This window comes from Engystomops pustulosus, chromosome 1 (genome assembly GCF_040894005.1).
Source record: "Engystomops pustulosus chromosome 1, aEngPut4.maternal, whole genome shotgun sequence".
In the NCBI taxonomy this organism is placed as follows: domain Eukaryota; kingdom Metazoa; phylum Chordata; class Amphibia; order Anura; family Leptodactylidae; genus Engystomops; species Engystomops pustulosus.
In genome coordinates this window covers 202,840,688-202,865,869 of record NC_092411.1, presented here as the reverse complement: position 1 = coordinate 202,865,869, position 25,182 = coordinate 202,840,688, and the positions used below count along the sequence as shown (strand labels likewise).

Here is a 25,182-nt window from a genome sequence, read left to right as displayed (position 1 = left end):
GTAGGCTGGTAGTGGGACTCCTACTCCACCCGGGCTTCGGTCCTGGGCTTTTGTATAGCCCACAGGTGCAGGTCACAGGCCTCGTTAGGGTCTGATTTAGTCTGCAGGCCAGAAGCAGTAGGAGAGGCCCTACCTGGAGAGCTGAAAGCGAGATTGCATTCTGATAGCAAAGGTAACTGAGGGTCTCCTGTCTTGCTGCTGCCCAAGAGCGTGTGCCAGGCAGCCTGGTACCCGGATAGCTAGGGTCCTCAAAATGTATTAGACAGTGCCTAGCCGGGCAGGAATTACTTTTATAATGTTTTTGCATGTGCCTAAGCCAAGGCTGAATTTGTGTTCTGTTTTGCAAGTGTGAATAAACACTTACGTTGGACTTTTAAACCTGCGTGTGTCACTGCTTCTTGCACTGCTACCTGTCAACTACCAGAGCAATTCCCCACACTATACAATGGGTTAAAAACAGTACATGTTGCTAACTCCTTTATGGTAGTAACATACAGAATAATTTCATCATGTTTGTATACTGTACTGTGAAAAAATTTTATTTGAAAAACAAGTGAGAATAGGTTTTTTTTCTCCCTCAAAGAAGGCATTTGTCAATCTCTGTCAGGTCTATAGAGATGAACGGGGCAGTCCACATATGCACGAGCCAAATAGCTATTGTGGGACATTCTCTTTAAGCTGTTGATATAGATATAGTCAGAATTAATAGCGCTTCTGTGGAGATTTTCTTCATTGGGGGCTGCTGCAGACATTTTCTTTATTAGGGCCTGTGCGGACATTTTCTTCATCAGGGCCTGTGTGGACATTTTCTTTATTGGGGCTTCTGTGGATATATCATTAATGAGTGGGCTCAGCTGCTACATTTTATTAGTGAGGGGTGGCAACTGCTGCTGGGAATCTTATGACAGTGGGAAGGCTTCTGGACAAAATGAGAGAAGGCTTTGCTCTTGACATTATTATGAGTGGAGGCTGTTGGACATTTCATTAATGACGGGAGTCTGTTGGGACATTTTATAACTGAGGGGAGGCTCTGGACATTATCATGAGAGGAGGCTGCTGCCATTTTATTAAAGGGGTTTGCCCATGAAAGAAAGTTCTCTAATTTTAATCTCCTAGTGATGTTTACACAATAAATGTCATTATTACCCCCTCACTTTACAATTTTACTGCTGTTTTAGCTCCTTTAACTCAGTGATGGTCAGTGTAAGATTCCAGAGTGTGGGCGGGGACTCTCTAAGCAGGCCCATTAAGATCCCTGTGTGCCAACAATCTGGTTACATTATCAGGGTACAGATTTATCTACACTTTTATTTAGCTTCTGAACATTCACTAGTATCTGGGCACATGGAAAAAGAGAGATGAGACTGATCAGAGATGATGAGATCCATGAGAGGCATATAACACACATTAAATGACACTCTCCAGCACTGATAATTAGGCTATACTAACACACACACACACATAGTCAGCTCTGATGTGCCTCCTTCCCATGATATAAAGATCTTATCTGTAGCTTGTAAATTTACTCTCCTCACATTGAGGTTTACCAGCATGAAATGTGGGAGTATGTGTGAGCTCATCTTGGAATGCAGGGGGGAGACACTTCAGTGTGAGAAAGGAGAATCTGTCCTGCCCGACCCTAAGCCAGAAGATTAACAGTTGGATCCTAGGGTAACCTAGGACTGATAGGGACAGATTGGACTTATATCAGTGAAATGCAGTATTTATTCTAATTGCAGAATGAATTAGAGAATGTGTTAATTTGCTATCCTGGGTATATTTAAGAATCTTGTTTTCATGGTAATACCCCTTTAATGAGTGGAGGCTGCTACTGGACATTTTATTAACAAAGGGAGGCTGCTGTACATTTAATTGATTAGGGTAGAATGCTGGACATTTTTTTTATGAGGGAGGTTACTGGACATTTTATTAAAGAGTAGCAGCTGCATTTCACACCCTAGGCTTATAGTTGAGTCAATATGTCTTCCTCTGCTTATATTCGGGTTGGCTTATACTGGACTATATACAGTAACTATACTCTATATAAAAGTAAAACAGAGCAGCAAAGTAACTTAAACTGACACAGTTGATAATCACTGGTTTCTTTATTGAGGATGTATAAGTAATATTTATTCTTTTTCAAAATATGGTGGAAAATTCCAAGCCAGCAATAGATAGAAACGAATAGAAGGACACAAGACAAAAGTTATATACCATATGATGTACATTTCAGAATTTTAGAAGTGATGTGTGGCAAAATAATTCATTCTGTATAGAGCTCATATGCGATAATCAGGCAAGCAAAAAAATAATGCAATATTTTAAAGACCCATCCAAATATTAATACACATACGGATCCTCTCAGTTCAGTTATATTCATATATCTATTTTCCCCAAATATAAACTAGATAATTAACACTCTCAGAAATCTACCATCTGATCCATACCTTTTTAAGCAGTGTCACTACTGAGAGAATCCTCTTTGCACGATGATACAGGATTTGGACTTCTAATTTCTTTTTGATGGTCTCATTTTCCGAAAAAAAAATTGTAATTATGCTAATGAGCTGCAAGTGTTCCAGTGTTCCTGCTCTTTAGCACATTTTTAAAACATCTTTTTAGAAAAAAGAGACCATAACAAGTATTACAAGGCCAGATACTGTATCAAAGAGGATTCAGTCAGTGATGTTACTTTATAAGATGAGAATCAGTAGGTTTACCCCCAAGTGTACACATAATGTGGGACAAAATAAGATGTGAACATTTTATGCTATGCATAAGTATGAAAAATATGTATTTGTGCTATTCTGGCAGCAAATGAAAACTAAAAATATAAAACTAAAATATATCTGTGTAAGCATTATTCGTAATGTGCACCAAAAGACAAGTAGAAAGACCCAGTATAGAGCCATAGTCATAGTCATAGCCACAGAACCATTCTGTAATGTTAGACGTTCAGTAAGCAAAGTTTCTTGCTCTTTGCCAGTAGACAATTTCAAGGATTTCTTTGTTAGATGATGACAAGCATTAGGCTCTTTACATACTCAAAACCGTACGGATGCTGTAAAAAAATACATAGGTTACAGACTTTTATGATACATCTACTCAAATAACTGAATGACATGAAAATATTTTATAGAAGAAAGATTTAGTTTTTTCTTTGTATATCACTTTTTTAATCTGCTTTTTAAAGTGTGTATAAATCAACTTTCCCTCTTAAACACTTAGGGACAGATATATTGCAACTGGGCTCACTAGTTCTATTTTTGCGCCTACATGAGGTGCTTTGTTGTGCTTGAATTATCACAAGCTACAACCATCTGTCATGAATTGAGTTCCTGCCTCGTATTAATCACTTGTCTCAAGATGATTGTGTAACTGCATTTTACTTTAGGTGTAATTTAGGCACAATATAGGTACAATCTTTCAAATCAGATTGATTTTTATTAGTTTTACAATTTTTTAAGAAAACAAGACAATACAAACAGTACTCTCTCAAAAAAACACCCCATCCCACCCCATCCTTCCCCCGTCCCGGTTCCGGCCCACAACAGCTTCACCTTCTACAATTCTGGGATGGGTCTTGTCTGTCCACTTCTATCTTATGGGATAACATAGGCCATGCCCCAGCCATTCAGCTTATTACCAAACATACATAATGACTCATACTCCAACATTCGTACCCCCGAGTCTAATCCTTCCTCTCAGTAATGCTTGTAATGCCAGTCCCGGCGTATCCAACCACTCACTCCACAATTTCTCAAATTTGTCCGGTTTCCCCCTTTTTTGGAACACCGCATGTTCGTTTAGCAACAACCCATTTGCTTTGACAAGGATTTCTGCCTCAGTGGACGATACAGCCTGTATCCAGTGGGCCGCTTTTGTCTTTCGCGCTACCAATAGGAGGCGACCAACAGCCGTTTTACCTCTTAGTCAACTGCACTACCTCCATGCATCCCAACACACACAGCAGTATGTTCCTAGGTAATTGTGTAGAAAAAACCTTATCCAGAAGGTCCAACACCCCTAACCAAAAGGAGGAGAAGTGTGTGCAGGTCCACCACATGTGAGCCATATCTGTGGGAACTTCCCCACATTTTGGGCATCAGGACGGATGCCTATGTCATGCAAGAGTTTAGGCATGCAATAGGCGCAGTGTAATAATCTGACGGATTCGGACTGAGCACGGGATTTAACTTTTAAATTGTGTCGCAAGATCAAGCATTTATATGCACCAGGAAGAAGAAGGTGAACTCCGGCAGACCTGAGCGGAGAAGTGACGCTTGCAGGATAGGGGGCGCACGATCTCAGTGAATCGCGGCAAAGTGCATGATTGTCGGACAATGCACTTTCTGTGAACTCCTCCCCGGACAGGTGAGTAAATGTGCCCCTCTGTGACTACTCTGACAGTAGAGAGCTAAAACTAGTTGTTGTTTTTTTTACCAAAATTAGTGTGATGCCTAATATACTTTCCAAGAAGTTGAAATTAGGGGAGATGATGAATGGCCCCCTTTAAAGCTGTGCTGGATTAGTAAATCAAGAATGGATTCTAAGCTTGGAAAGTTTTTTTTTGTCAGCTGACAGATACATACACTGTTAAGAGAAATCCCTTAACAGCCCCTTAATGCCCAGCCCACTATTGTTAAATGGATTATGACAGCCACTGTACTTGTGCTGTTTAACACAAATCAACAGGAAATCTACCAACAAAATCAAGCATGATAAATCATGGACATTTACTTATAGATCCAGGCACTGTGACTGTGGTGTCCTTCTTATATCTGTTATACAAGCAGGGGCGTCGCTATGTTAAAAGATCCGGGGCTCGTGCCCCGGATCTTTTGGCCGGAGCCCCGGATCAGCAGGTCACTGGTCCCGCTGACCGGGGAGTTTTTCTCACTCTCATCCCTATCTGTGTCGTCAGGACACAGATAGAGATGTCTCGTGGAGTGGAGCACTGAGCTGTCAGCTCCGTGCAACACTACACAGAACCGGAGTTGCAATAATGTGATTACATTGCGTCTCCTGCTTGGAGCAGCTTAAGACAGCAGCCGGGAGCAGGAGACGCGATGTGATGACGTCACCGCCGATCGTCCTGCACAGAAGACTGAAAGGGTAAGGAGGGAAGACTGGTGAGTATTAGTGTATTTTTTTGGTTTATTATTAGACAGTGTGGGCATAATTATGGACTGGGGGCATTACTGTGCACTGGAACTATTACTTTATAAAGAGGGTTTTACTATGGATGGAAGGCATTACTTTATAAAAGGGGTATTGCTTGGGGCATTACTTTATAAAGGGGGCATTACTATGGACTGGGGGCATTATTTAATAAAATGGGCATTGCTGTGGGCTCAGGGCCTTACTCCATAAAGGGGGAATTTCTAGGGACTAGGGGCATTACTTTACAAAGGGCTTCATTACTGTGCACTGGGACATTACTTTATAGAAGGGGCATTGCTGTGGGCTGGGGCATTACTTTATAAAGGGGGCATTACTTCAGTCTGAGGGCATTATTTTATAAAGGGGGCATTACTGTGGGCTAGTAGCATTACTTTATAAATTGAGCATTCCTGTGGGCTGAGCGCATTACTCCATAAAGGGGGCATAATTGTGAACTGGGGGCATTATTTTATAAAGGGGGCATTTCTATGGACTGGGGGCATTATTTTATAAAGGGGGCATTTCTATGGACTGGGGGCATTATTTTATAAAGGGAGAATTACTGTGGACTTGGAGCATTACTTTATAAAGGGGGCATTATTTTGGCCTGGAGGCATTACTATATAGAGGGAGCATTACTGTAGACTGTGGATAATAATGTGGGATGCAGGTAATTACTGTGGGCATTAATCTGGGCTTTACTGTGGTGTGTGGACTTATTTGGTGTGAAGGCACTATTAGGCAGGGGGCTCCTTTCAGTGGACAATGTTAGGATGGGAGCCTCAATTGGGGAAGGGGAATTATTAGGAAGGTGAAACCAATTGTGGAGGGGTATTATTTAGTGTAGGGGTCACAGTGAGATGACATTAGTGGGGTCCACAGGGATTAAGTGTGGATGGCATTATAGCATGTCAGGACATATTAATGGAACATTTATTGGGTGGTTGGCACAATTAGGGGACATTATTAAATGCAAATAACACAAGAGAGAGGGGTAATATAATGTATGGGACTACTGGGGGGGGAGGGATTGGAAGATAATTCATAAAATGTGAGGACCACAATAAGGGTATATTATAAACTGTAAGGATCAAAATAGGGACAATATACTAAGTTTAAACCACAATGTGAAGTTTAATGATTGTGGGTCATTACTAAGTGTGGGGGCCAAAATCAGGACAGCATTCTGCCACAATATCAGGTTTTATAAAGAATGGGGCCCACACTTGAGGTAGTGCTGGTATTTTAGAGTGCAGGAATGAGGGCTACAATGGGGAACATTTGACAGTGTTTTACTAGGAAGCATTATTACTGTGTACTGGTAGTATTTTCAGGGGTACTTAAAAATACCATTAAGTACCCCTGTTGGGGGAGCAGCAGCATAACACTGTTAGGAGATCAACATGTAGGGACATAAGATGTGTTTGTGGTAAACCACACAGGTATGAAGTGTTGCTGAAAGAGGAGACATGGTGATACTGGGCCTAATGGAAAAGATACAGAACAGGTACAATGCGAGGGCACATCAACTGCATTTACTGGATGGAATAGGTAGGGATTTCGCCTGTGTTTTCTCTAGCTGTATAGGTACAATTGTTTTTGCTGCAAGCACATGTACAGGAGTGGACACTTCAGAAATTATGGTACATATGCATTGGGGCCCGTGCCACGGATCTTTTGCTACCCTAGCGACGCCCCTGTATACAAGGCCTCTTTTCTTCTAAATTAAACTTTTAAAATTATGCTAGTGAGTCACAAAGCCTCTTGGGGGCATTGCCAAAGATCATCCATGCTGTAGCTTTACAGGCTGTCACACATTCAGGCCCCCTCCCCCCTCAGCTCCTAATGAACTTTTATATCCTTCTGCCTGCTGTACTCTCACAGCAGAAGAGGAAGTTTCAGTACAGTAGCATAGGGGAAGTGCTATTGTACAGTGAAACAACCTGTGAAGCTACAGCATGGTGGTATTCCGGTAACACCCGCAGAGCCTCTCTGACTCATTAGCATAATTCTTAACTTGATTTTAGAAGGTAAGAGGCCATGTATAAATAAATATAAGACTATTATCATGGTCATGGGGCCTATGAGAAAGTTTCCTTGGATTGTTATGCTTGATTTTGACACTGCAAACACTGCTCAGTATAGGGGAAGAAAATAGCCGAACATAAACAGAGGAACTGCTGCAGATGAACGGGGTGTTCCCCCAGTGATGTCACTGTCCAATTACAAACAGTGACACCACTGGGTCCTCCCCATACGTCGATCGGCAGGGCTGTGAGGAGAGATGCAATATGCTGCATTCACTCCCTCAACGTATACACTTAACGTATACAAAACATTGTAATGTGAACCAAGCCTAAGCAAGTTTTTTGGCTCTATGTAGAGTCTTTGTGAATTGGTTTTAATTTTTACTGGCCAACCTCATTATAGTTTGAAACAATTGAAACTGTATGTTATTTGTTTGCTTGGAGATTGTGCTGCGAGTGTGGGTCTAGTTGTGTGGACCTAAATATTTTTCATATGGTGCTGCGCTGGACATTTGTTTAAAAATCTGATTCAAATTCTTCACCCAGCTCTTACTCTGTTGTATAGCAGTGCTGTAGAAATGAGTGGACATGTGCATTTGTGGACTTTTGTTATGATCCCCAAATATTTAAGAGTATTACTAAAATAGCACTTCCACTTTATTTATGGTGTATATATTTGTAAGGAAAATGTACAAATATACAGATTTTGTGTATTAGAAAAAAGCAAAAGTACCTTTTTCCTTTGCGCAGAAGTTCAAATCCTAAATTGATGTCTTTGAATGGTAGTTCATTTGTGATCAGCGCATCAAAATTTATTTTCTTATTCATATAATCAGACACATGTTTTGGAACACAATCTTTACTCTTACAACCTGTCTCCAAACATAAAAAAAAAATATTTTTTTCTATTATACAGGAGAATAATATATATTAGTATATTTTAATGTTACAAAATGCTTAGATAAAAATTGATGTTAATTGAAATGAATGTATCCTCGGAACTAATATATTGCTTTAGGTTAAACTTATTGTTAAAGAGAACCTGTCACCACATTTTTCACAAATATAGCTGGTGGCAGGTTCCCATAGAGCCCATAGAGCTAAATGCCACCTTACTTCTAGCGAAAAATTGTTTCCCCCAGATCCCCATATCCAACTTTATAAATTTACCTAGTATGCAGGGATATCTATAGCGAGCCAAGGGGGTCATGGCCTCCTCGGGTGGAATCCAGCAACTCATCCCCATGCATTCTCAGCGTGCAGCAGTAATGCCATGTGACCAAGGTGACATCATTTGAAGTCCTTTAGCTTCCTTACATTAGCAAACTGCACACCATGCATATATCTCATGAAATCACACCATATCATATCACATGAAATCACTGCAGCCTCCATGGACTTCTCCTCCTCTCCATGCCTCCTACTGGGCTGCTTTGATTTCATTGATCAGATATATGCAAGGGGTACAGTTTTGTACAGGAGACTAAAGAACCTGAGATGATGTCAGCCCGAGAAAGTCAAGCCCCCTTCTACTCGCTATAAATATCACCAGGTAAAATTATAAAGTTGGTTATATGGGTATCTGAGGAAAACAATGTGCTAAAAGAAGGTTGTCCATTTATAGAGATGCTAGTTCATTTTTAATATTATTAGCAATTGAAAACCAGGATACATTGTTTTCTCTGTGTATTTTATATAATAAGCTCCTGTCCGGTGAATATAGGATCACTATGTGAAGTATAGAAACAAGGATCTGCCTGCATTCATCAGCATTTAACTCAGCAGGTAGTTGTATACATTGTTATAAATTTTTTTTTATATTTTTGGAATTTTTCGGTTACTTCAACTGTGACATAGAACTCAAGATCATAAGTTTTAGGGCTCAGTATGCTAACTAGGATCTCTACTGGGTGTTATTGGTCTTGAGTAGACATACTGTACCTACACTCACAGCAGAGAGCTAAAAATAGATTTTTACCAAAATCATTGTGATGCTTATTACAGTTTTCGAGAAGTTGAAATTAGGGGAGATGATGAATGGCCCACTTTAAAGCTGTGCCGGATTGGTAAATCAAGAATGGATTCAATGCCTGGAAAGTTTTATTTGCCAACTGACAGATGCATTCACTGTTAAGAGAAATCCCTCCGTTGATGCCCAGCCCACTATTGTTAAATGGATGACAGTCACTGTACTTGTACTGTTTAACACAAGTAAAACTTCATTCCTTACACACAAGTTATAAAACATGAGATGTGAGAAAAATGTTCTTATATATAAAACATTACCTCCTAACATAGATCCAGCAAGAACACGCCCAGTTAGAAGTAGCATTGGATCAAATGTAAGCTTAGCATGTGGAGGAGCCACACCTATGATCACAGTTTTTCCACAAGCAAAGTGACTGGATAAAAGAGCAGATATCTAATGGAAATTCACAGAAAACCGTAATTTAGCATTAAGAAAAACATCTAATATAGTGATTGTACAATTATTATTTGTTTTAGTCTTAATTTTGAAGAAATATGTCCAACACTCAACATTCAGTATAATGTTATTATAATATTGAAGAACATTTTGTATTCACATACCATAAGATCAGTGTTTCCTACAACCTCAAAGGCATAGTCCACTCCGTCATCAGTCATTGCTGCCAAAACCTCATGGATAGGACGGTCATAATCTTTGGGGTTGATACATTCAGTGGCTCCACACTCTTTGGCTTTTGCAAATTTATCGCTGTTTATATCAATTCCTATAATCCGGGAAGCGCCAGATACTTTACATCCAATAATCACAGACAAACCAACTCCTCCCAGACCAAACACTGCACAGGATGAGCCGGGTCTGACCTGTAATAAGTGAAACAATTAAGGCTGCTGTTACAACTATAAACAGGGGCACATTTGCCATTTCTGGTCCGCTACAGGGAGCCAGTCAAAGCTCTAAACTGCTCCATATCCTATGGAGAGCAATATCAGTATCTGATGGGTCCCAATCAATTCTATTGTGGTGTAAAGCAAGTCAGGAATTTTTAAAATTCCTGGCCTGTCTTGCACCAGATTAATAAGAACACAGCAGAAAGTGCTGGAATTTACACTCACCGGCCACTTTATTACCATGCTAGTAACGAGTTGGACCCCCTTTTGCCTTCAGAACTGCCTCAATTCTTCGTGGCATAGATTCAACAAGGTGCTGGAAGCATTCCTCAGAGATTTTGGTCCATATTGACATGATGGCATCACACAGTTGCCGCAGATTTGTCGGCTGCACATCCATGATGCAAATCTCCCGTTCCAACACATCCCAAAGATGCTCTATTGGATTGAGATCTGGTGACTGTGGAGGCCATATGAGTACAGTGAACTCATTGTCATGTTCAAGAAACCAGTCTGAGATGATTCCAGCTTTATGACATGGCGCATTATCCTGCTGAAAGTAGCCATCAGATGTTGGGTACATTGTGGTCATAAAGGGATGGACATGGTCAGCAACAATACTCAGGTAGGCTGTGGCGTTGCAACAATGCTCAATTGGTACCAAGGGGCCCAAAGAATGCCAAGAAAATATTCCCCACACCATGACACCACCACCACCAGCCTGAACCATTGATACAAGGCAGGATGGATCCATGCTTTCATGTTGTTGATGCCATATTCTGACCCTACCATCCGAATGTCGCAGCAGAAATCGAGACTCATCAGACCAGGCAACGTTTTTCCAATCTTCTACTGTCCAATTTCGATGAGCTTGTGCAAATTGTAGCCTCAGTTTCCTGTTCTTAGCTGAAAGGAGTGGCACCCGGTGTGGTCTACTGCTGCTGTAGCCCATCTGCCTCAAAGTTCGACGTAATGTGCATTCAGAGATGCTCTTCTGCCTACCTTGGTTGTAACGGGTGGCGATTTGAGTCACTGTTGCCTTTCTATCATCTCGAACCAGTCTGCCCATTCTCCTCTGACCTCTGGCATCAACAAGGCATTTCCGCCCACAGAACTGCCGCTCACTGGATGTTTTTTCTTTTTCGGACCAATCTCTGTAAACCCTAGAGATGGTTGTGCTTGAATATCCCAGTAGATCAGCAGTTTCTGAAATACTCAGACCGGCCCTTCTGGCACTAACAACCATGCCACGTTCAAAGGCACTCAAATCACCTTTCTTCTCCATACTGATGCTCGGTTTAAACTGCAGGAGATTGTCTTGACCATGTCTACATGCCTAAATGCACTGAGTTTCCGCCATGTGATTGGCTAATTAGAAATTAAGTGTTAACGAGCAGTTGGAAAGGTGTACCTAATAAAGTGGCCGGTGAGTGTATATATCAGCCCCTTGGTCTTTGAAGTGCCTTTTCCTATAATTTTATGCACTTTTTTGCAGTACCAGGCTTATAGTTTGCATGAATTTAATGTCATGTGTTACTAACATGTCCCTTGTTTTGTCATAGGGCATTACATTTCCTGAAAATTTAAAGTAACTATGTTTAGTAAGGCAATACCGCAAAATAAATTAAAATTAATTAGAAAAATTAATTTTTTATCACAAATTTTAACTAAAATTAGCTTACTAACTCTCACTGTCTCGCTGAAGCATCCAACAGTAGTCTGCCATCATTGCAATGCTCAAATTTCCCTGGAATCGTTCACTTTGCTCTACACTCACAGCTACCAAATTTTCAGGAAAGCAGTGAAGGTGGGAATGGAGGAAATGCAGCTTCAAGGTCCTCATGAAACCTAAAGCTTGAAATGCTTGCAGCATCTGTCCGACGATCATTTTGTAGTCAGGATCTTTTTCATTGCCTAAACATTTCTCTAAAACTTCTTTAAATACAATCCACCCTTCTTTTTGAGGATCCGTCATGTTATTGACAAACTCTTTATCAACTACAAGCCTCTTATATCTGGTACGACGAACACAACAATGAAACAAACAAATTTGGGCAAAGTAAGGAACAGACTCCTCGTGATGTCTGAATCATGATAGAGACACTTCTGGTAACAACGAATTCCTGATGTTGAGCCTTGATCTGAGTAACTTGGTTGCATCTTTTGGAAGATTCAAAACTCTTACTAAAACCTTTTTCTCTTCCTGGGAAAAAAAAACCTTTTGTATTTATAAAGTCAGAACTTGATTTGTCATTCAGGTATCATTCCATCTTCATCGGAGCTAGGAATCTCTTCCAAAGCAGCAGGGACCTTTGGGTACTGGTATATCTGTTCTGCGATAGATGGGGTGATGTGCTGAGTCAAGATTGGGAGATAAAATGGAATGCTTTCATTCAGAATTATACCCTTTCACATTGCATAAGCAAAAGTAACAGTCTTCACGATAGTTCGTTTGTTCTCACTATACTACAGAACTCCCATTATGGAAGGCTTTTTTCTTATCCTTGAACCGATTTGGGAGGTCCTGAACACACCGGTTTCACACTTTATAAGGCACAAAAACTTTTTCTTGATCTCCAAGTTTTAATCCGAAGTATGCAAAGTATATAGTATAGGTTTGTGGCAAGCCATGACGTCTAGATTTTTTTCAATATTTTTTTTTGTTTTCAACACACCAGAATGCATGGAAATGATCAAACGGCTTATTAGTCACAGACCCGTGTTATTATTGTGCCAACCTCTCTTTGAAGCACCCATTACATTTATAAATAAAAAAGATTACTGATTTATTTCAGAGTAATCTTTATAATTTTCTACTTTACTGTGGCCGTTCTGCAAATTATGGCTAATCACTAAGGGTCTCTAAGTGGGGTAGTTTATGATTATTTTACTAAAGAGGTACTCTACTAACTAAAAAGAGATTGTAAAAGAACAGACAACTCCTTTAACAAATTACTATGAAGAAACAAATCTAGCTCTTACTTTCGCAGTATTCACAGCGGAACCATATCCAGTGGAGAATGCACAGCCAATGAGGCAGACCTTATCCAGAGGTGCATCCGGGTGTATCTTCACAACAGCAATATCATCCACCACTGTGTACTCGGTAAATGTGCTGGTACTGACAAAGTTATACACTGGCTTCCCTTTGCAGGTGAATCGAGAAGTGTTGTCCAGGAGCACTCCACTATATCTCCCAACGCTGTAAGAAATAGAAACAAATGTTAAATGGACAACAATAATCTTGTGTATTGCTCTTCTTACTTTTATGTGATTATCTATTCATTTTCAACCCTGGATTACTAGATTGTCTAGAGCAGGAAAACATATTTTGGGAAAAAAAAACTATACTATGTGCAGTTTGCCTGTTGAGTGTGCAGGGTGCGCCTGATTATTGAATACTGGCACATGGTCTGCAATAATCTGGTGCACCTTTAACATATATAGTGTACATGACACAGTAATAAATAATAAACGCCCCTTTAAGTGCAGAATTTTGAGGCGTGGTAGACACAGTGAACCCCACAAATAGCAACCCAGAGCATCAAAGCAAAAACTTAGATCACTTAGATGAGATCAACCAACTTTCTTTACTGATCACCCTCCAATTGTAACCTCAAATGTGTTATATTGTTACTGTATGTTACTGAATCAGTGAAAACTGTGACTAATCATAAATAACAATATTAGTCAGGACCAAATTAAATGGAAGAAACTTCTTCCACCAATCTTGGGAGTATCAACCAAACAGATTGAACAACATTGTTTCTTGTGGTGATGTTTAACATCCCCCACTGGGTCCTAGGCTTTCTTCGGTGGCTACAGACAGCCAGGGCCCAGAATACCGGAGTGGCTGGCTAGTGCGGCCTTGGGCATGATTTTGTCACACGGCTAGGTATTGGGCCTTGAGGACGGGCCTACAGCCCGGCATATCTCCAGCAGGTGGTGTGTGCGAGCTATATGGATGGAGAGGCTGATGCAATAGATTTCTCCCTGGGGAAACCCCTGAGGTGTATATGGCCTCGTGATGGTGAATCAGCTTGATCCAGGGATTACACGGAGGCATGTTGTGCAAATCAATTTACAGTTCTTTATTCAATTCCAAATTTAACATAGCCTTAACAGTAGCAGATTCAACATGCTGGAAAGCTAGCGGGAGATAGCTGGCCCACAGGAAAGATTGCACGCAGCCTGGTAATAACTTCAGGCTGGGCTGGTAAAGATGGTGCCGAGTCCAGATGCTCTGGGACTTAGTCTTCTCTGACTTGCCCTGAGTATCAGGAAGCTTGCACTAACACTTCTGCTTCCTGGTAGTGTGTCTGGATCACAGCTCAGCAGGAGCTTCAGACTGGACCTTGGTTCTTACTGACTTGCAGCACTGACATGTGCTTCAGACCACGAGGTCTATCTCTCTGCTCTGATCATGTGCTTCCAGCTCGCTTTACAATAGAATAAAGATTCTTATTGTATAACAACATTTCACATTGTTAACTATTGCCTTACCAGGCAGTGGTTACAGCTGCAATTACAAAGTTCTCCGGTACTTAGAGACCTCCTAGAGAGGTGATCAATCTCCCTAACAGCTCCTAACATGGAGAGGTCACTATTCGCAACTACCACCATGCCTATGCATTGACAGGGGTGTTGCATATGCATTTAAGTGCAATCCAATTAAGGGATTGACAGAAGCGTAACTCAGACTCCTAGTATAAATTGTGTTGCGTTGGTTTGTTGGTTTTGATAAAGTTTAATGCGACCCCCATTGACTCTATGAATCTGGTTGCCTGAAGCACTCTTTCATAAGGGTCCCTTAGTAACCCCTTCCCGCCGCAGCCCTTTTTCGTTTTTGCGCTTTCATTTTTCACTCCCCACATTCAAAAATCTGTAACTTTTTTATTTTTCCATGTACAGAGCTGTGTTATGGCTTATTTTTAGCGTAACAAATTACACTTGTCGTATTTAATATTCCATGCCGTGTACTGGGAAGCGGGAAAAAAATTCCAAATGCAGTGAAATTGGTAAAAAAACGCATTTGTGCCATATTCTTGTGGGCTTGGATTTTTTACGGATTTCACTGTGCGCCCCAAATGACATGTCTACTTTATTCTTTGGGTCGGTATGATTACGGGGACAACAAATTTATATAGGTTTTAGAATGTTTTCATACATTTAAAAAAAATTAAAACCTCCTGTACAAAATTTTTGGGGGTATTTTGCCATCTTCTGGCGCTAATAACTTTTTCATACTTTGGTGTACGAAGCTGTGGGTGGTATCGTTTTTTGCGGATTTTGATGTTATATTTAGAATGTTATTATTTTTAGGATGGTAGGACCTTTTGATCACTTTTTATAGAATTTTTTTAATTTTTTTTTTAAACGGCAAAAAAGTGCCATTTTCGACTTTTGGCGCGATTTTCCGTTACAAGGTTAAACGCAGTGAAAAACCGTTATCATATTTTGATAGATCAGGCATTTTTGGACGCGGCGATACCTAATGTGTTTATGATTTTTACTGTTTATTTATACTTGTATCAGTTCTAGGGAAAGGGGGGTGATTTGAATTTTTAGGTTTTTTTATTAGAATTTTTTTTTTTTACTTTTTTTTATTTTTACTCCCTTGGGTACTTTAACCCTAGGGTGTCTGTACGATCCTATCATATACTGCCATACTACAGTATGGCAGTATATGTGTATTTTACTACTCATACATTACATTGTGCTGATCTTTTTGAAGCCGCCGGCAGGAAAACAGCCCTGCAATATGCAGCAAAGACTTACTGGCTATGGAGAAGGCTCGGCCCGCGAGCCCTCTCCATGCACCGGGACCCGGCATGTGACATACTAATACGTCACATGTCGGTAAGGGGTTAAAGAGTGCTTCAGGTGACCAGATTCTGAGAGTCAATGGGGGTCCTTTATCTTTATTTTTATTTTTCAAGAATTTTTTTGGTGCATTGCAATTTTTGGGGACTTTTTGAAATGTGCACTGAAGTCCGCCGGAGATTTGTTTATCGTCAGTAAGACAGATTTATCTTCTATTTCAGATGTGCTGAATGTCACAAATGACATTTATGTTTTCAAATTGTCTACAATTTGTGACATTTTTTGGCGCAAAAACTCCAGATGAAACCATACTTAACCCCTTAACGCTCTGCGCCGTAGCTCTACGGCGCAGAGGTATAAGGGCTGTATGAAGAGGGCTCACGGGCTGAGTCCTCTTCATACAGAGGTGGGGGTTTTTGCATATTGCACAAAACCCCCACCGCTAATAACCGCGGTCGGTGCTTGCACCGATCGCGGCTATTAACCCTCTAAACGCCGCCCGCAAAGTCGCGGGCGGCGTTTAAAAGACGGCGGCGCGTGGGCGCCGCCATCTTTTTTTCGATCGCCACGCCCCCGAACGTCATCGGGGGGCGGCGATCGGTTGCTATGGTAGCCTCGTGTCTTCTTTTGACACGAGGCTATCTGGCAGCTGCAGATTCGTTACAATGAGCCAGTGGCTCATTGTAATGAATGTGCTGCAAAAATGCCATATATTGCAATACAGAAGTATTGCAGTATATGGTAGGAGCGATCTGACTATCTAGGGTTAATGTACCCTAGATGGTCTAAAAGATAGTGAAAAAAAAAATAAAAAAAAAAGTTTAAAAAATAAAAAAAATTAATAAAATATTAAAAGTTCAAATCACCCCCCTTTCCCTAGAACGGATATAAAACATAATAAACAGTAAAAATCACAAACATATTAGGTATCACCGCGTCCCAAAATGCCCGATCTATCAAAATATAAAAACGGTTACGGCCGGCGGTGACCTCCGAGGCGGGAAATGGCGCCCAAATGTCCGAAATGCGACTTTTACACCTTTTTACATAACATAAAAAATGAAATAAAAAATGATCAAAATGTCGCACAGACCTCAAAATGGTAGCAATGAAAACGTCGCCTCATTTCGCAAAAAATGACCCCTCCCCCAGCTCCGTGCGCCAAAGTATGAAAAAGTTATTAGCGTCAGAAGATGGCAAAAAAAAATTTTCTTTTTTGTACACATTCGTTTAATTTTTTAAAATGTATTAAAACACAATAAAACCTATATAAATTTGGTATCACCGCGATCGCACCGAACCAAAGAATAAAGTAGGCGTATTATTTGGAGCGAAGAGTGAAAGTCGTAAAAACTGAGCCCACAAGAACGTGACGCACGTGCGTTTTTTTTTCAATTTTTCCACATTTGGAATTTTTTTTCAGCTTCGCAGTACACGGCATGTTAAAATAAATAACATTACGGGAAAGTAAAATTTGTTACGCACAAAATAAGCCCTCACACAGGTCTGTACACGGAAAAATGAAAAAGTTATGGATTTTTGAAGTTGGAGAGCGAGAAATGAGCCGGAAAACCCTCCGTCCTTAAGGGGTTAAGGAGAAGTGACTTGAGACATTTGTGTGACACGTTGAGACATTTGTAACAAATGTTGCAAAAAGAGACAGGAAAAAAAAGTGAGATTGATAAATTACCATAGTAGCAGATGGAAAAAAAGACAGACAATGAGCCCCCCAATGAGCTTAACTTATTGGAAGATTCTACAACAAAATATAAACCCTGCTACCTTTATATTACACTACCACCAGGGTTAGTTGTATAACTCTTTCCTCTTCAATCTCTGTAGGTGGGCCCCATGGGCATAGCTAATCTTTTATACATACAGGAAAATTGGCAGACATACATGAAAATTACTGCAATAAATGAGTACTTTGTGTCTGCTAACCTTATCTAAATGCTTACTCATTTTTGTAGCAAAGATTACTCTCTGGATTCAAACAACTTCTGCATTTTCCACATTGTGGGACACAGAGCGGGATGACTTTGTCTCCTGTAATAAAGGTGAAGGAAATAAAGGTTAAAGGAAATCTACAATTAAAATCAAGCATGATAAACCAGGGACTCTTAGTTATAGATCCCAGCACCATGATTTGATGTAAAAAAAAAAAAAAAAAAAAAAAGTTAAAAAGCCACTGTGGCATTCAGACCAAATTTGGCTGCATCCACTAAGGGCAAACATATGTTAGACTAGTAAATAAAATGGACTTTAGCAGAAACACGTAATTCTTACCAGGTTTCAGGTCTTTTACTCCTTCTCCAACACTCTCTACAATCCCAGCACCTTCATGGCCCAGTATTACAGGAAATTTGACATCTCCTAATTCACCATTTATGACATGATCATCTGAGCGACAAATTCCACTTGCCACAATCTGTGGTGATACAGAAAAATTTACAATTATCTCTATAGACACCACCAAATCTAATTGATATACCAAATGCTGTACATTCTGTGGTTATATTAATAGCATGAAGGACAGCTACACTGTCTAGACGGGTATTTCAGGTGTGCAGCCTGGGGAAGGTTGGCATGTGCCCTTGGTGCGTTGCTAGGGTGGTAAAATATCTGGGGTACGGGCCCCAACGTATATGTATAACCCTTTCAGTAATGCCCACCCCTATACACAACACATATAGCTCCATAAAACACAGGAGAAACCCCTACCTACTGAATCCAGTGCCAGGAGGTGCTTCCTAATATAACATGTTATAAAAGTCATAAAACCTATTTACAAGTGATCTCCTACTTTAGAACACCCGACTTACAGACAACCCCTAGTTACAAACGGATCTCTGGATGTTGGTAATTTACTGTACTTTATCCTTAGGCTACAATGATCATCTGTAAGAGTTATCACAGGTGTCTACAATGAAGCCTTATTGTTATTTGGTATTTGTGACAATCCAACATTTTTAAAATCCAATTGTCACAGAGACCAAAAAAATTCTGGCTGGGGTTACAATTATAAAATATACAGTTCTGACTTACATACAAGTTTAACTTAAGAACAAACCTACAGAACCAATCTTGAACGTAACACTGTATGTATTATATACATACTTTCTGGTTTATAATAAAGCTGAAAATTACTGCCTCACCACCGTATAAGGCCCCATAATTTACATGACAGTGTGTGCCACCCACCTAATAATGTTACCTAATCTTGAACTAACAAGTAATAATGCAATTTACACTTAATGACTGTGGCCCCCACTAATTAGCTCTCAATGTGACCCTAAACCAAATAATTCCCTGCCTAATCAGGCCCACATAAAGAATCCCCTCACCTTATACCTCCACTAAGTAATGTCCGCACAGCCCTCAATAAAATGTTCTCCAGAGCCCCCTGTAATGTTCCCCACCGCCCTGACAAAGAAGCCCCTCACAGTGCCTTTAATGTCCTCCACAGCCCCCCACTAATGTCCCCCACACCCCCTTCAATGTCATCACAGCCCCCCTAGTAATGTTCCCAAAGCTCCACTATGAAGTCCCCCACAGCACCCAGTAATGTCTCCAACAGCCCCCAATGTCTTCACAGCCTCCAATAATGTCCCCAAAGCCCTCTGTAATGTTACCTACAGCCCTCCCATGTCTTTACTGGTGGCTGTGATGTCCCCAAAGCCCCCTGTAATGTCCCCCACATCACCTCCAATGTCTCCAAAGACCCCTGTAATGCCCCCCACACTCCCCCATCATCCCCAATGTCTTTGCAGCCCCCTGTAATGTCTCCAAAGCCCCTTGTTATGTTCCCCAAAGCCCCCTGTAATGTCATACAAACCCCCCTGTGATGTAATGTTCCCCATAGACACCAGTAATGATAAGTCCCCTCAATGTGCCCCCTCCACCTTGCATATTAAAAAAAAAACACTGATACTTCTCTCTGTATCTCCCCCGGCTTCTCTCCGTTCGCTCCTGCACTGAGGCATGGTGACATCATCACCCGGCATCTCCTGTCGCTGTAGCGAGGAGCTTGCAGCAGGAGACGCTATGTTATCGCATCTCCTGCTCCCTGTAGTGGAGAGCACTACAGTGCTGAGGACATAGATAGCGATGAGAGTAGGAAAAAATTGCCTGGACATTCGGGCCACAGGTCAAAAGATCTGGGGCATGGGCCCTGGATCTTTTGAGCTAGCAACGCCCCTGGTAGAAACATTTACTAGTCACAACTAGTTGCATAACTTTAGCCCTATTTATTCCATAAGCATGTCTATTCTCTGGAACGTTGCAATGTTTAATGAGAATTACTGACTTGTTAACAAATGATGTTGACATAAGATTTTGATCTGTTAACTCAACCACACAAAGGCTTTATTGTACGAAACAGCGGGTGCTGGGTGTGCTACCCTTCAGGGGCAATTCAGGACATGTGGGATATTGGTGGTGAGTCCCATAAAGAAATAGCATAACTTTGTCATATGGCATCACTTCATTACATATAAATACCCCACAATGTTATGTAACCAATGTGGTATATTTTAGAACCAAAACACATGCCTACCATAGTATGGAATAATTGTAGTTACTAAATAATAATACAATTGTTTAATTCTCACCTTTATGCGAACTTCATGAGCCTTCGGAGGTGCAACCTCAATCTCTTCAATGCTGAGCGGTTGTTTTGGTGCCCAGCATATGGCTGCTTTACATTTGATCACCTAAAGGGAAATAATAAAGCATTAACCCCTTAAGGACGCAGCCAGTTTAAAGCTTATAGGGGTATTTACATTTCAACTAATTACTGTTATTGTTTGAATGATGAAAAGTTATACAATTTTCCAATATACTTTCTGTATCAATTCCTCGCGGTTTTCTAGATCTCTGCTTGCTGTCATTCCATAGAAAGCTTCTTTGTTTACTTCCAGTGGACAGAAATCTGACCATGGTCACACAGGTGCACAGCTCGTTATATCACAGAGAGTAATCAAAGCAAGCAGAGATCTAGAGAACTGTGAGGAATTGATACAGAAAGTATACTGGACAAAAGTATAACCTTTTTATCATACAAACAATAACAGTAATTTGTTGTAATGGGAATACCCCTTTAAGGCTCAGCTCCATTTTTTGTATTCTGACCTGCATCTCTTTATATGGTTATAACTTTTGAACACTGTTATTTTTTAAAGCGATTCTAAGATCGTTTTTTCCCCCACATGTTGTACTTCATTTTAGTGGCTGATAATTTTTGCGTTTATTTACAAAAAAAAGAAAAAATACAGAATTATTTTGAAGAATTAGCCATTTTCAAAATTCTAAATCATTGCGTTTTAAGGATAGATTTACCACCTAAATAAGTTGCTGAATGACATTTCCCATATGTCTGGACAGACGTATTTGATAATAAGATACAGAGGTATTTTAGTGAATCTTAGGTCTAGGGCTTCGGGGATCTCCTGGTCCACCAAATAAACGCATCTATGAATAGTGTCCTATAAATCAACCATTTGAAACCATTTTTTTGTTTCATCAAGTTTTACTTCTTTCAAATATATACATGTATTTACATCAATTCATTTTCATTTTCTTAAATCTTCTTATATATTATAACATTTTTTTGGCTAGTGTACGTACGTCCTAGTGAGTGTGCTATCACATGAACTTTAAAGATATAAAGAAATTCACCTCATTTGGCGTTCTAGTAGTTTTTTTCTTCGCAACACTCACATGTTTGGGGGCGTGTCCCTCGAAACGTCACAGCAGGTGGACGATACCATTCTGTCCAACAGTCAGAGACAAGGCAGTCTCAGCCCTGGGGCCTCCAAACATGTGAGTGTTGCGAAGAAAAAAACTACTAGAAAAAAACGCCAAATGAGGTGAATTTCTTTATATCTTTAAAGTTCATGTGATAGCACACTCACTAGGACGTACGTACACTAGCCGAAAAAATGTTATAATATATAAGAAGATTTAAGAAAATGAAAATGAATTGATGTAAATACATGTATATATTTGAAAGAAGTAAAACTTGATGAAACAAAAAAATGGTTTCAAATGGTTGATTTCCCATATGTCTACTTTACATTTTCATCATTTTTGAAATGTTTTGATAATTTATTTTGATGTCACGTGGCTTACAAATCGAATAGCGATTTTTCTGTATTTTCAGAATTGACTATTTTGGGGATAAATACAGAAAATTTACATATTTAACATAAAAAACCCTTATATAATCAACCCCCAAATCTGCACCCCTCAACCTATCAGAAACAGCTTTTAGGAAGATGGTTAACCCCTTGAGATCTTCATAGTAATTGAATCAAAATGGAGGTGAAATAGTAAATTTGTGTCAGTTATACGTTCATTTAGCCCTAAAATTTACACATTTCCAAAAGATAAAAATCCACCTTACAATTTGTTATGCAATTTCTCATGAGTACAGAGACCGCCCACATGTGGCCGTTACTTGTTTTATGGGCGCACAGCGATGCGCAGAAGGGAAGGAGCACCCTTCAGCTGCCAGGATTTTAGTTTCCTCATTGTTCCCTTTTGAAGGCTATAAAATTTTACTGGGACCATGTGACGGCAATTTTTTTGCAGGATGGGTTGGTATCCCCTATTGTTGAAAATGTAACTTTTTTGAGGCCGGAATAGAAATGCATCAATTCTGTACTGGATTTTTAACTTTTTTTTTGTTTTGGTGCTCTCCGTTTAGCCTAATAATCATGTTATCATTATTCTATGGATCAGTACGATTACAGGGATACCAGACTTGATTATTTTTTCTTACGTTTTACTAAATTTGCCAAATAAAACACCAATGGCTTGTTTTTTTGTGGGACATGTTGTACTTTGCAACAGTATCATTCTGGAGTACATATGTTTTTTTGTTCACTTTTTATTGCATTTTTTGTGGGGTTCAATAGGTAAAAATCATCATTTTTGGCGAGTTTTTAACAGTTGTTTTTAGCAGTGTTCATCGTGCGGGTTCAATAATTATTTACTTTTATTTGACGGGTTGTTACGGACATGGGGATACTATATATCTGGGGTTTATGTTATGATTTAGATGTTTTTTGCGTTATATGTCTCTTTATATGTCATGGAGCTTATAGGCATTTTTATTTATTTATTACTTTATTTTTTTTATTGAAAACCTTTTTCTTTTACTAGTTACACCACGGGACTTGAACAAGCAATAATCTGATTGCTTGTTCATGATAATACCCTGCAATACTATGCACAAGAAACGGTCCACAAAATGCACCACAAAACGGTCATGTGCGGATACTCCTTAAATACCTTTGCAAGCAGTTTTCACCTTAAAAAAGGCAATGTTAACTCAGCAAGTAACTGTGAGATAAACCTTTGAATTTACATTGTACAGCATAATATGTATATAACATATATGTGATGTGTATTTGCTGTATATGTGTGTATATCTGTGATATTTATATGCTCTATATATGTGCATGAGTGTATAAATATGCATATAAGTGAACTGTATGTGTACCATGTGTACAGTATTTTTCGGACTATAAGGCACTATAATGCGCACCATCAATAAATGCCTGCTAAAATGTCTAGGTTCATATATAAGGCGCACTGGACTATAAGGCGCACCTGATTATAAGGATGAATGACCAGTAGGTAGCAGACCTGTGCACAGTTCAAGGCAGCTGTTGTCTGTAAGTAAGGTTCATATATAAGGCGCACTGGACAATAAGGCGCACCTTTGATTTCCGAGAAAATCAAAGGATTTTTTGTGCGCCTTATAGTCCGAAAAATATGGTATATAAAGTTTATACATTTGTGTGTTTGTATATATATCAGGGGACGGGCCCCATTCAGAAGCCCTTCCTTTCCTAGTTAGGCTATTTAAGTAATGCATTATTTGGCTGTAAAAGTCTAAGGGTGATGACACATGGCGTTTTTAGGACGTTTTTGGCCCTTTTTAGTGCGTTTTCAGATCGTTAAAAAACGCATGCGTTTTTGACCAGTTTGAATTAAGATAATTGGTCAAACCTATCAAAAACTCAGGCGTTTTTTCTGATCTGTATGTCACCATCCTAAGGGTGCAGTCACAACGGCATCACAATCAGTTATGAGGTGGTGTTAGGTGGTGTGACCGCACCCTCAGAGTAGGATCTACTATCATCAATAATAGTACAAACTTAGACTGCACTTACATACGTACATAAAATGGGCGCATGGAGCGATACACTGCCCCACACGTATGGAACCGTACTGATCCAGACCTGGGGAAAAGATAGGGTATGTTCTATCCTTCCCTGTGTGCATGGCCATATGCCATGCATCTATATGGAGAGGGGAGGGGTCACCCCCTCCTCTCTAGAGTGCTGGACATATGCACGGGCTGGCATACATTAATGTGAATTCGCTCTTAGTCACAATGTATTGTCTTTTTGTGGAACAAGTGAAGCCCTCATGTACTCTACAAACTGCTAGAATAAAAGTGCTCTTATATTTTGCATATCCACTACCACCTATCCATCCACATCTAGCAGCTAGAAAGCCCATAGAAGAAGCTGCATGAAATATAAACCTTCCAGATGTGAATAATCCAGCAATGTCCGATAATATACTCTGTATAAATTTTTTCTATAGTATTACTGATGTGCTTAGGAAATAAAATTGTATCGTAAATTACAAAATAGTAAACTCCTACTTACCTTTCCGGCTGTAGCCATATTCTACCTCCTTCTGTAAACCTTTCTTGAGATGAATGCGAATCTAACAGTACTTGCACTTTTGCAAAAGTTCCAAACTTCACCTCCCTTTTTCCCAAATGTGCATGGCTATGTGCCTAGTACTCCACCCTTAGAAATTAGTCACAGAGAGTTTTTCTACCAGCAAAAATAAAGCCCATAAAATATACAGATCTTTCATATTGTAATACAGAAATGTTTTAGCTCACTTTGCTATTTAACTATTAACCTAGAGCATGTATTTTGTATGTGAAAACATATAGTATAAAGCAATATATATATAAAATAGTTTTCTCCACCATGTGCAGAACTTGTTGTTTCCAGATCCATACACTGTGCACGAGAGCTACTTGGTTAGGTTATCAGAGGTTATACCTACCTAACATTCTAACCTATCTTACAGGGAACCTGTCACCGGGGACCTCATTTTCACTAAAGACAGGTTGCAGAAGCCCATCACACCTGCTGTGCAAAAATGCCTAAGCATTTGTATTACAATATAATTGTGTGTTATAACTTACCTTGCACCCTGACAAAATCCTGGGGTAGTCACAGGGGTTGGGCTTTGGTTT

General features: G+C 39.9%; 1 protein-coding gene across 2 annotated transcripts; it reads right to left on the bottom strand.

Annotated features, from left to right (window-relative positions):
* Nucleotides 1-2,086: 2,086 nt before the first annotated feature.
* LOC140071070 (alcohol dehydrogenase 1-like) lies at nt 2,087-24,696 on the bottom strand. 2 transcript variants are annotated; one of them, XM_072118327.1, is made up of 9 exons: nt 24,575-24,696; nt 20,501-20,602; nt 18,177-18,318; nt 17,849-17,936; nt 13,050-13,269; nt 9,780-10,040; nt 9,477-9,612; nt 7,924-8,062; nt 2,087-3,061 (listed from the first exon to the last, which is right to left on the bottom strand). In XM_072118327.1, exons 1-9 carry the CDS (start codon nt 24,590-24,592, stop codon nt 3,037-3,039), a joined length of 1,131 nt encoding a protein of 376 aa, XP_071974428.1. In that variant the 5' UTR covers nt 24,593-24,696; the 3' UTR covers nt 2,087-3,036. The 2 variants fall into 2 exon arrangements, with proteins under 2 accessions (XP_071974428.1, XP_071974438.1); XM_072118337.1 differs by lacking the exon at nt 20,501-20,602 and having other exon boundaries at nt 24,575-24,680.
* Between the last annotated feature and the right edge of the window lie 486 nt (nt 24,697-25,182).

What these genes read in the sequence shown, in the direction of transcription:
- LOC140071070 (XM_072118327.1), bottom strand. An exon ending in TAGGAAACACTGATCTTATG is followed by an intron (nt 9,613 to 9,779) that starts GTATGTGAATAC and finishes AATTTCCATTAG; the next exon opens with ATATCTGCTCTTTTATCCAG. An exon ending in TGCTGGATCTATGTTAGGAG is followed by an intron (nt 8,063 to 9,476) that starts GTAATGTTTTAT and finishes GTTTGGAGACAG; the next exon opens with GTTGTAAGAGTAAAGATTGT.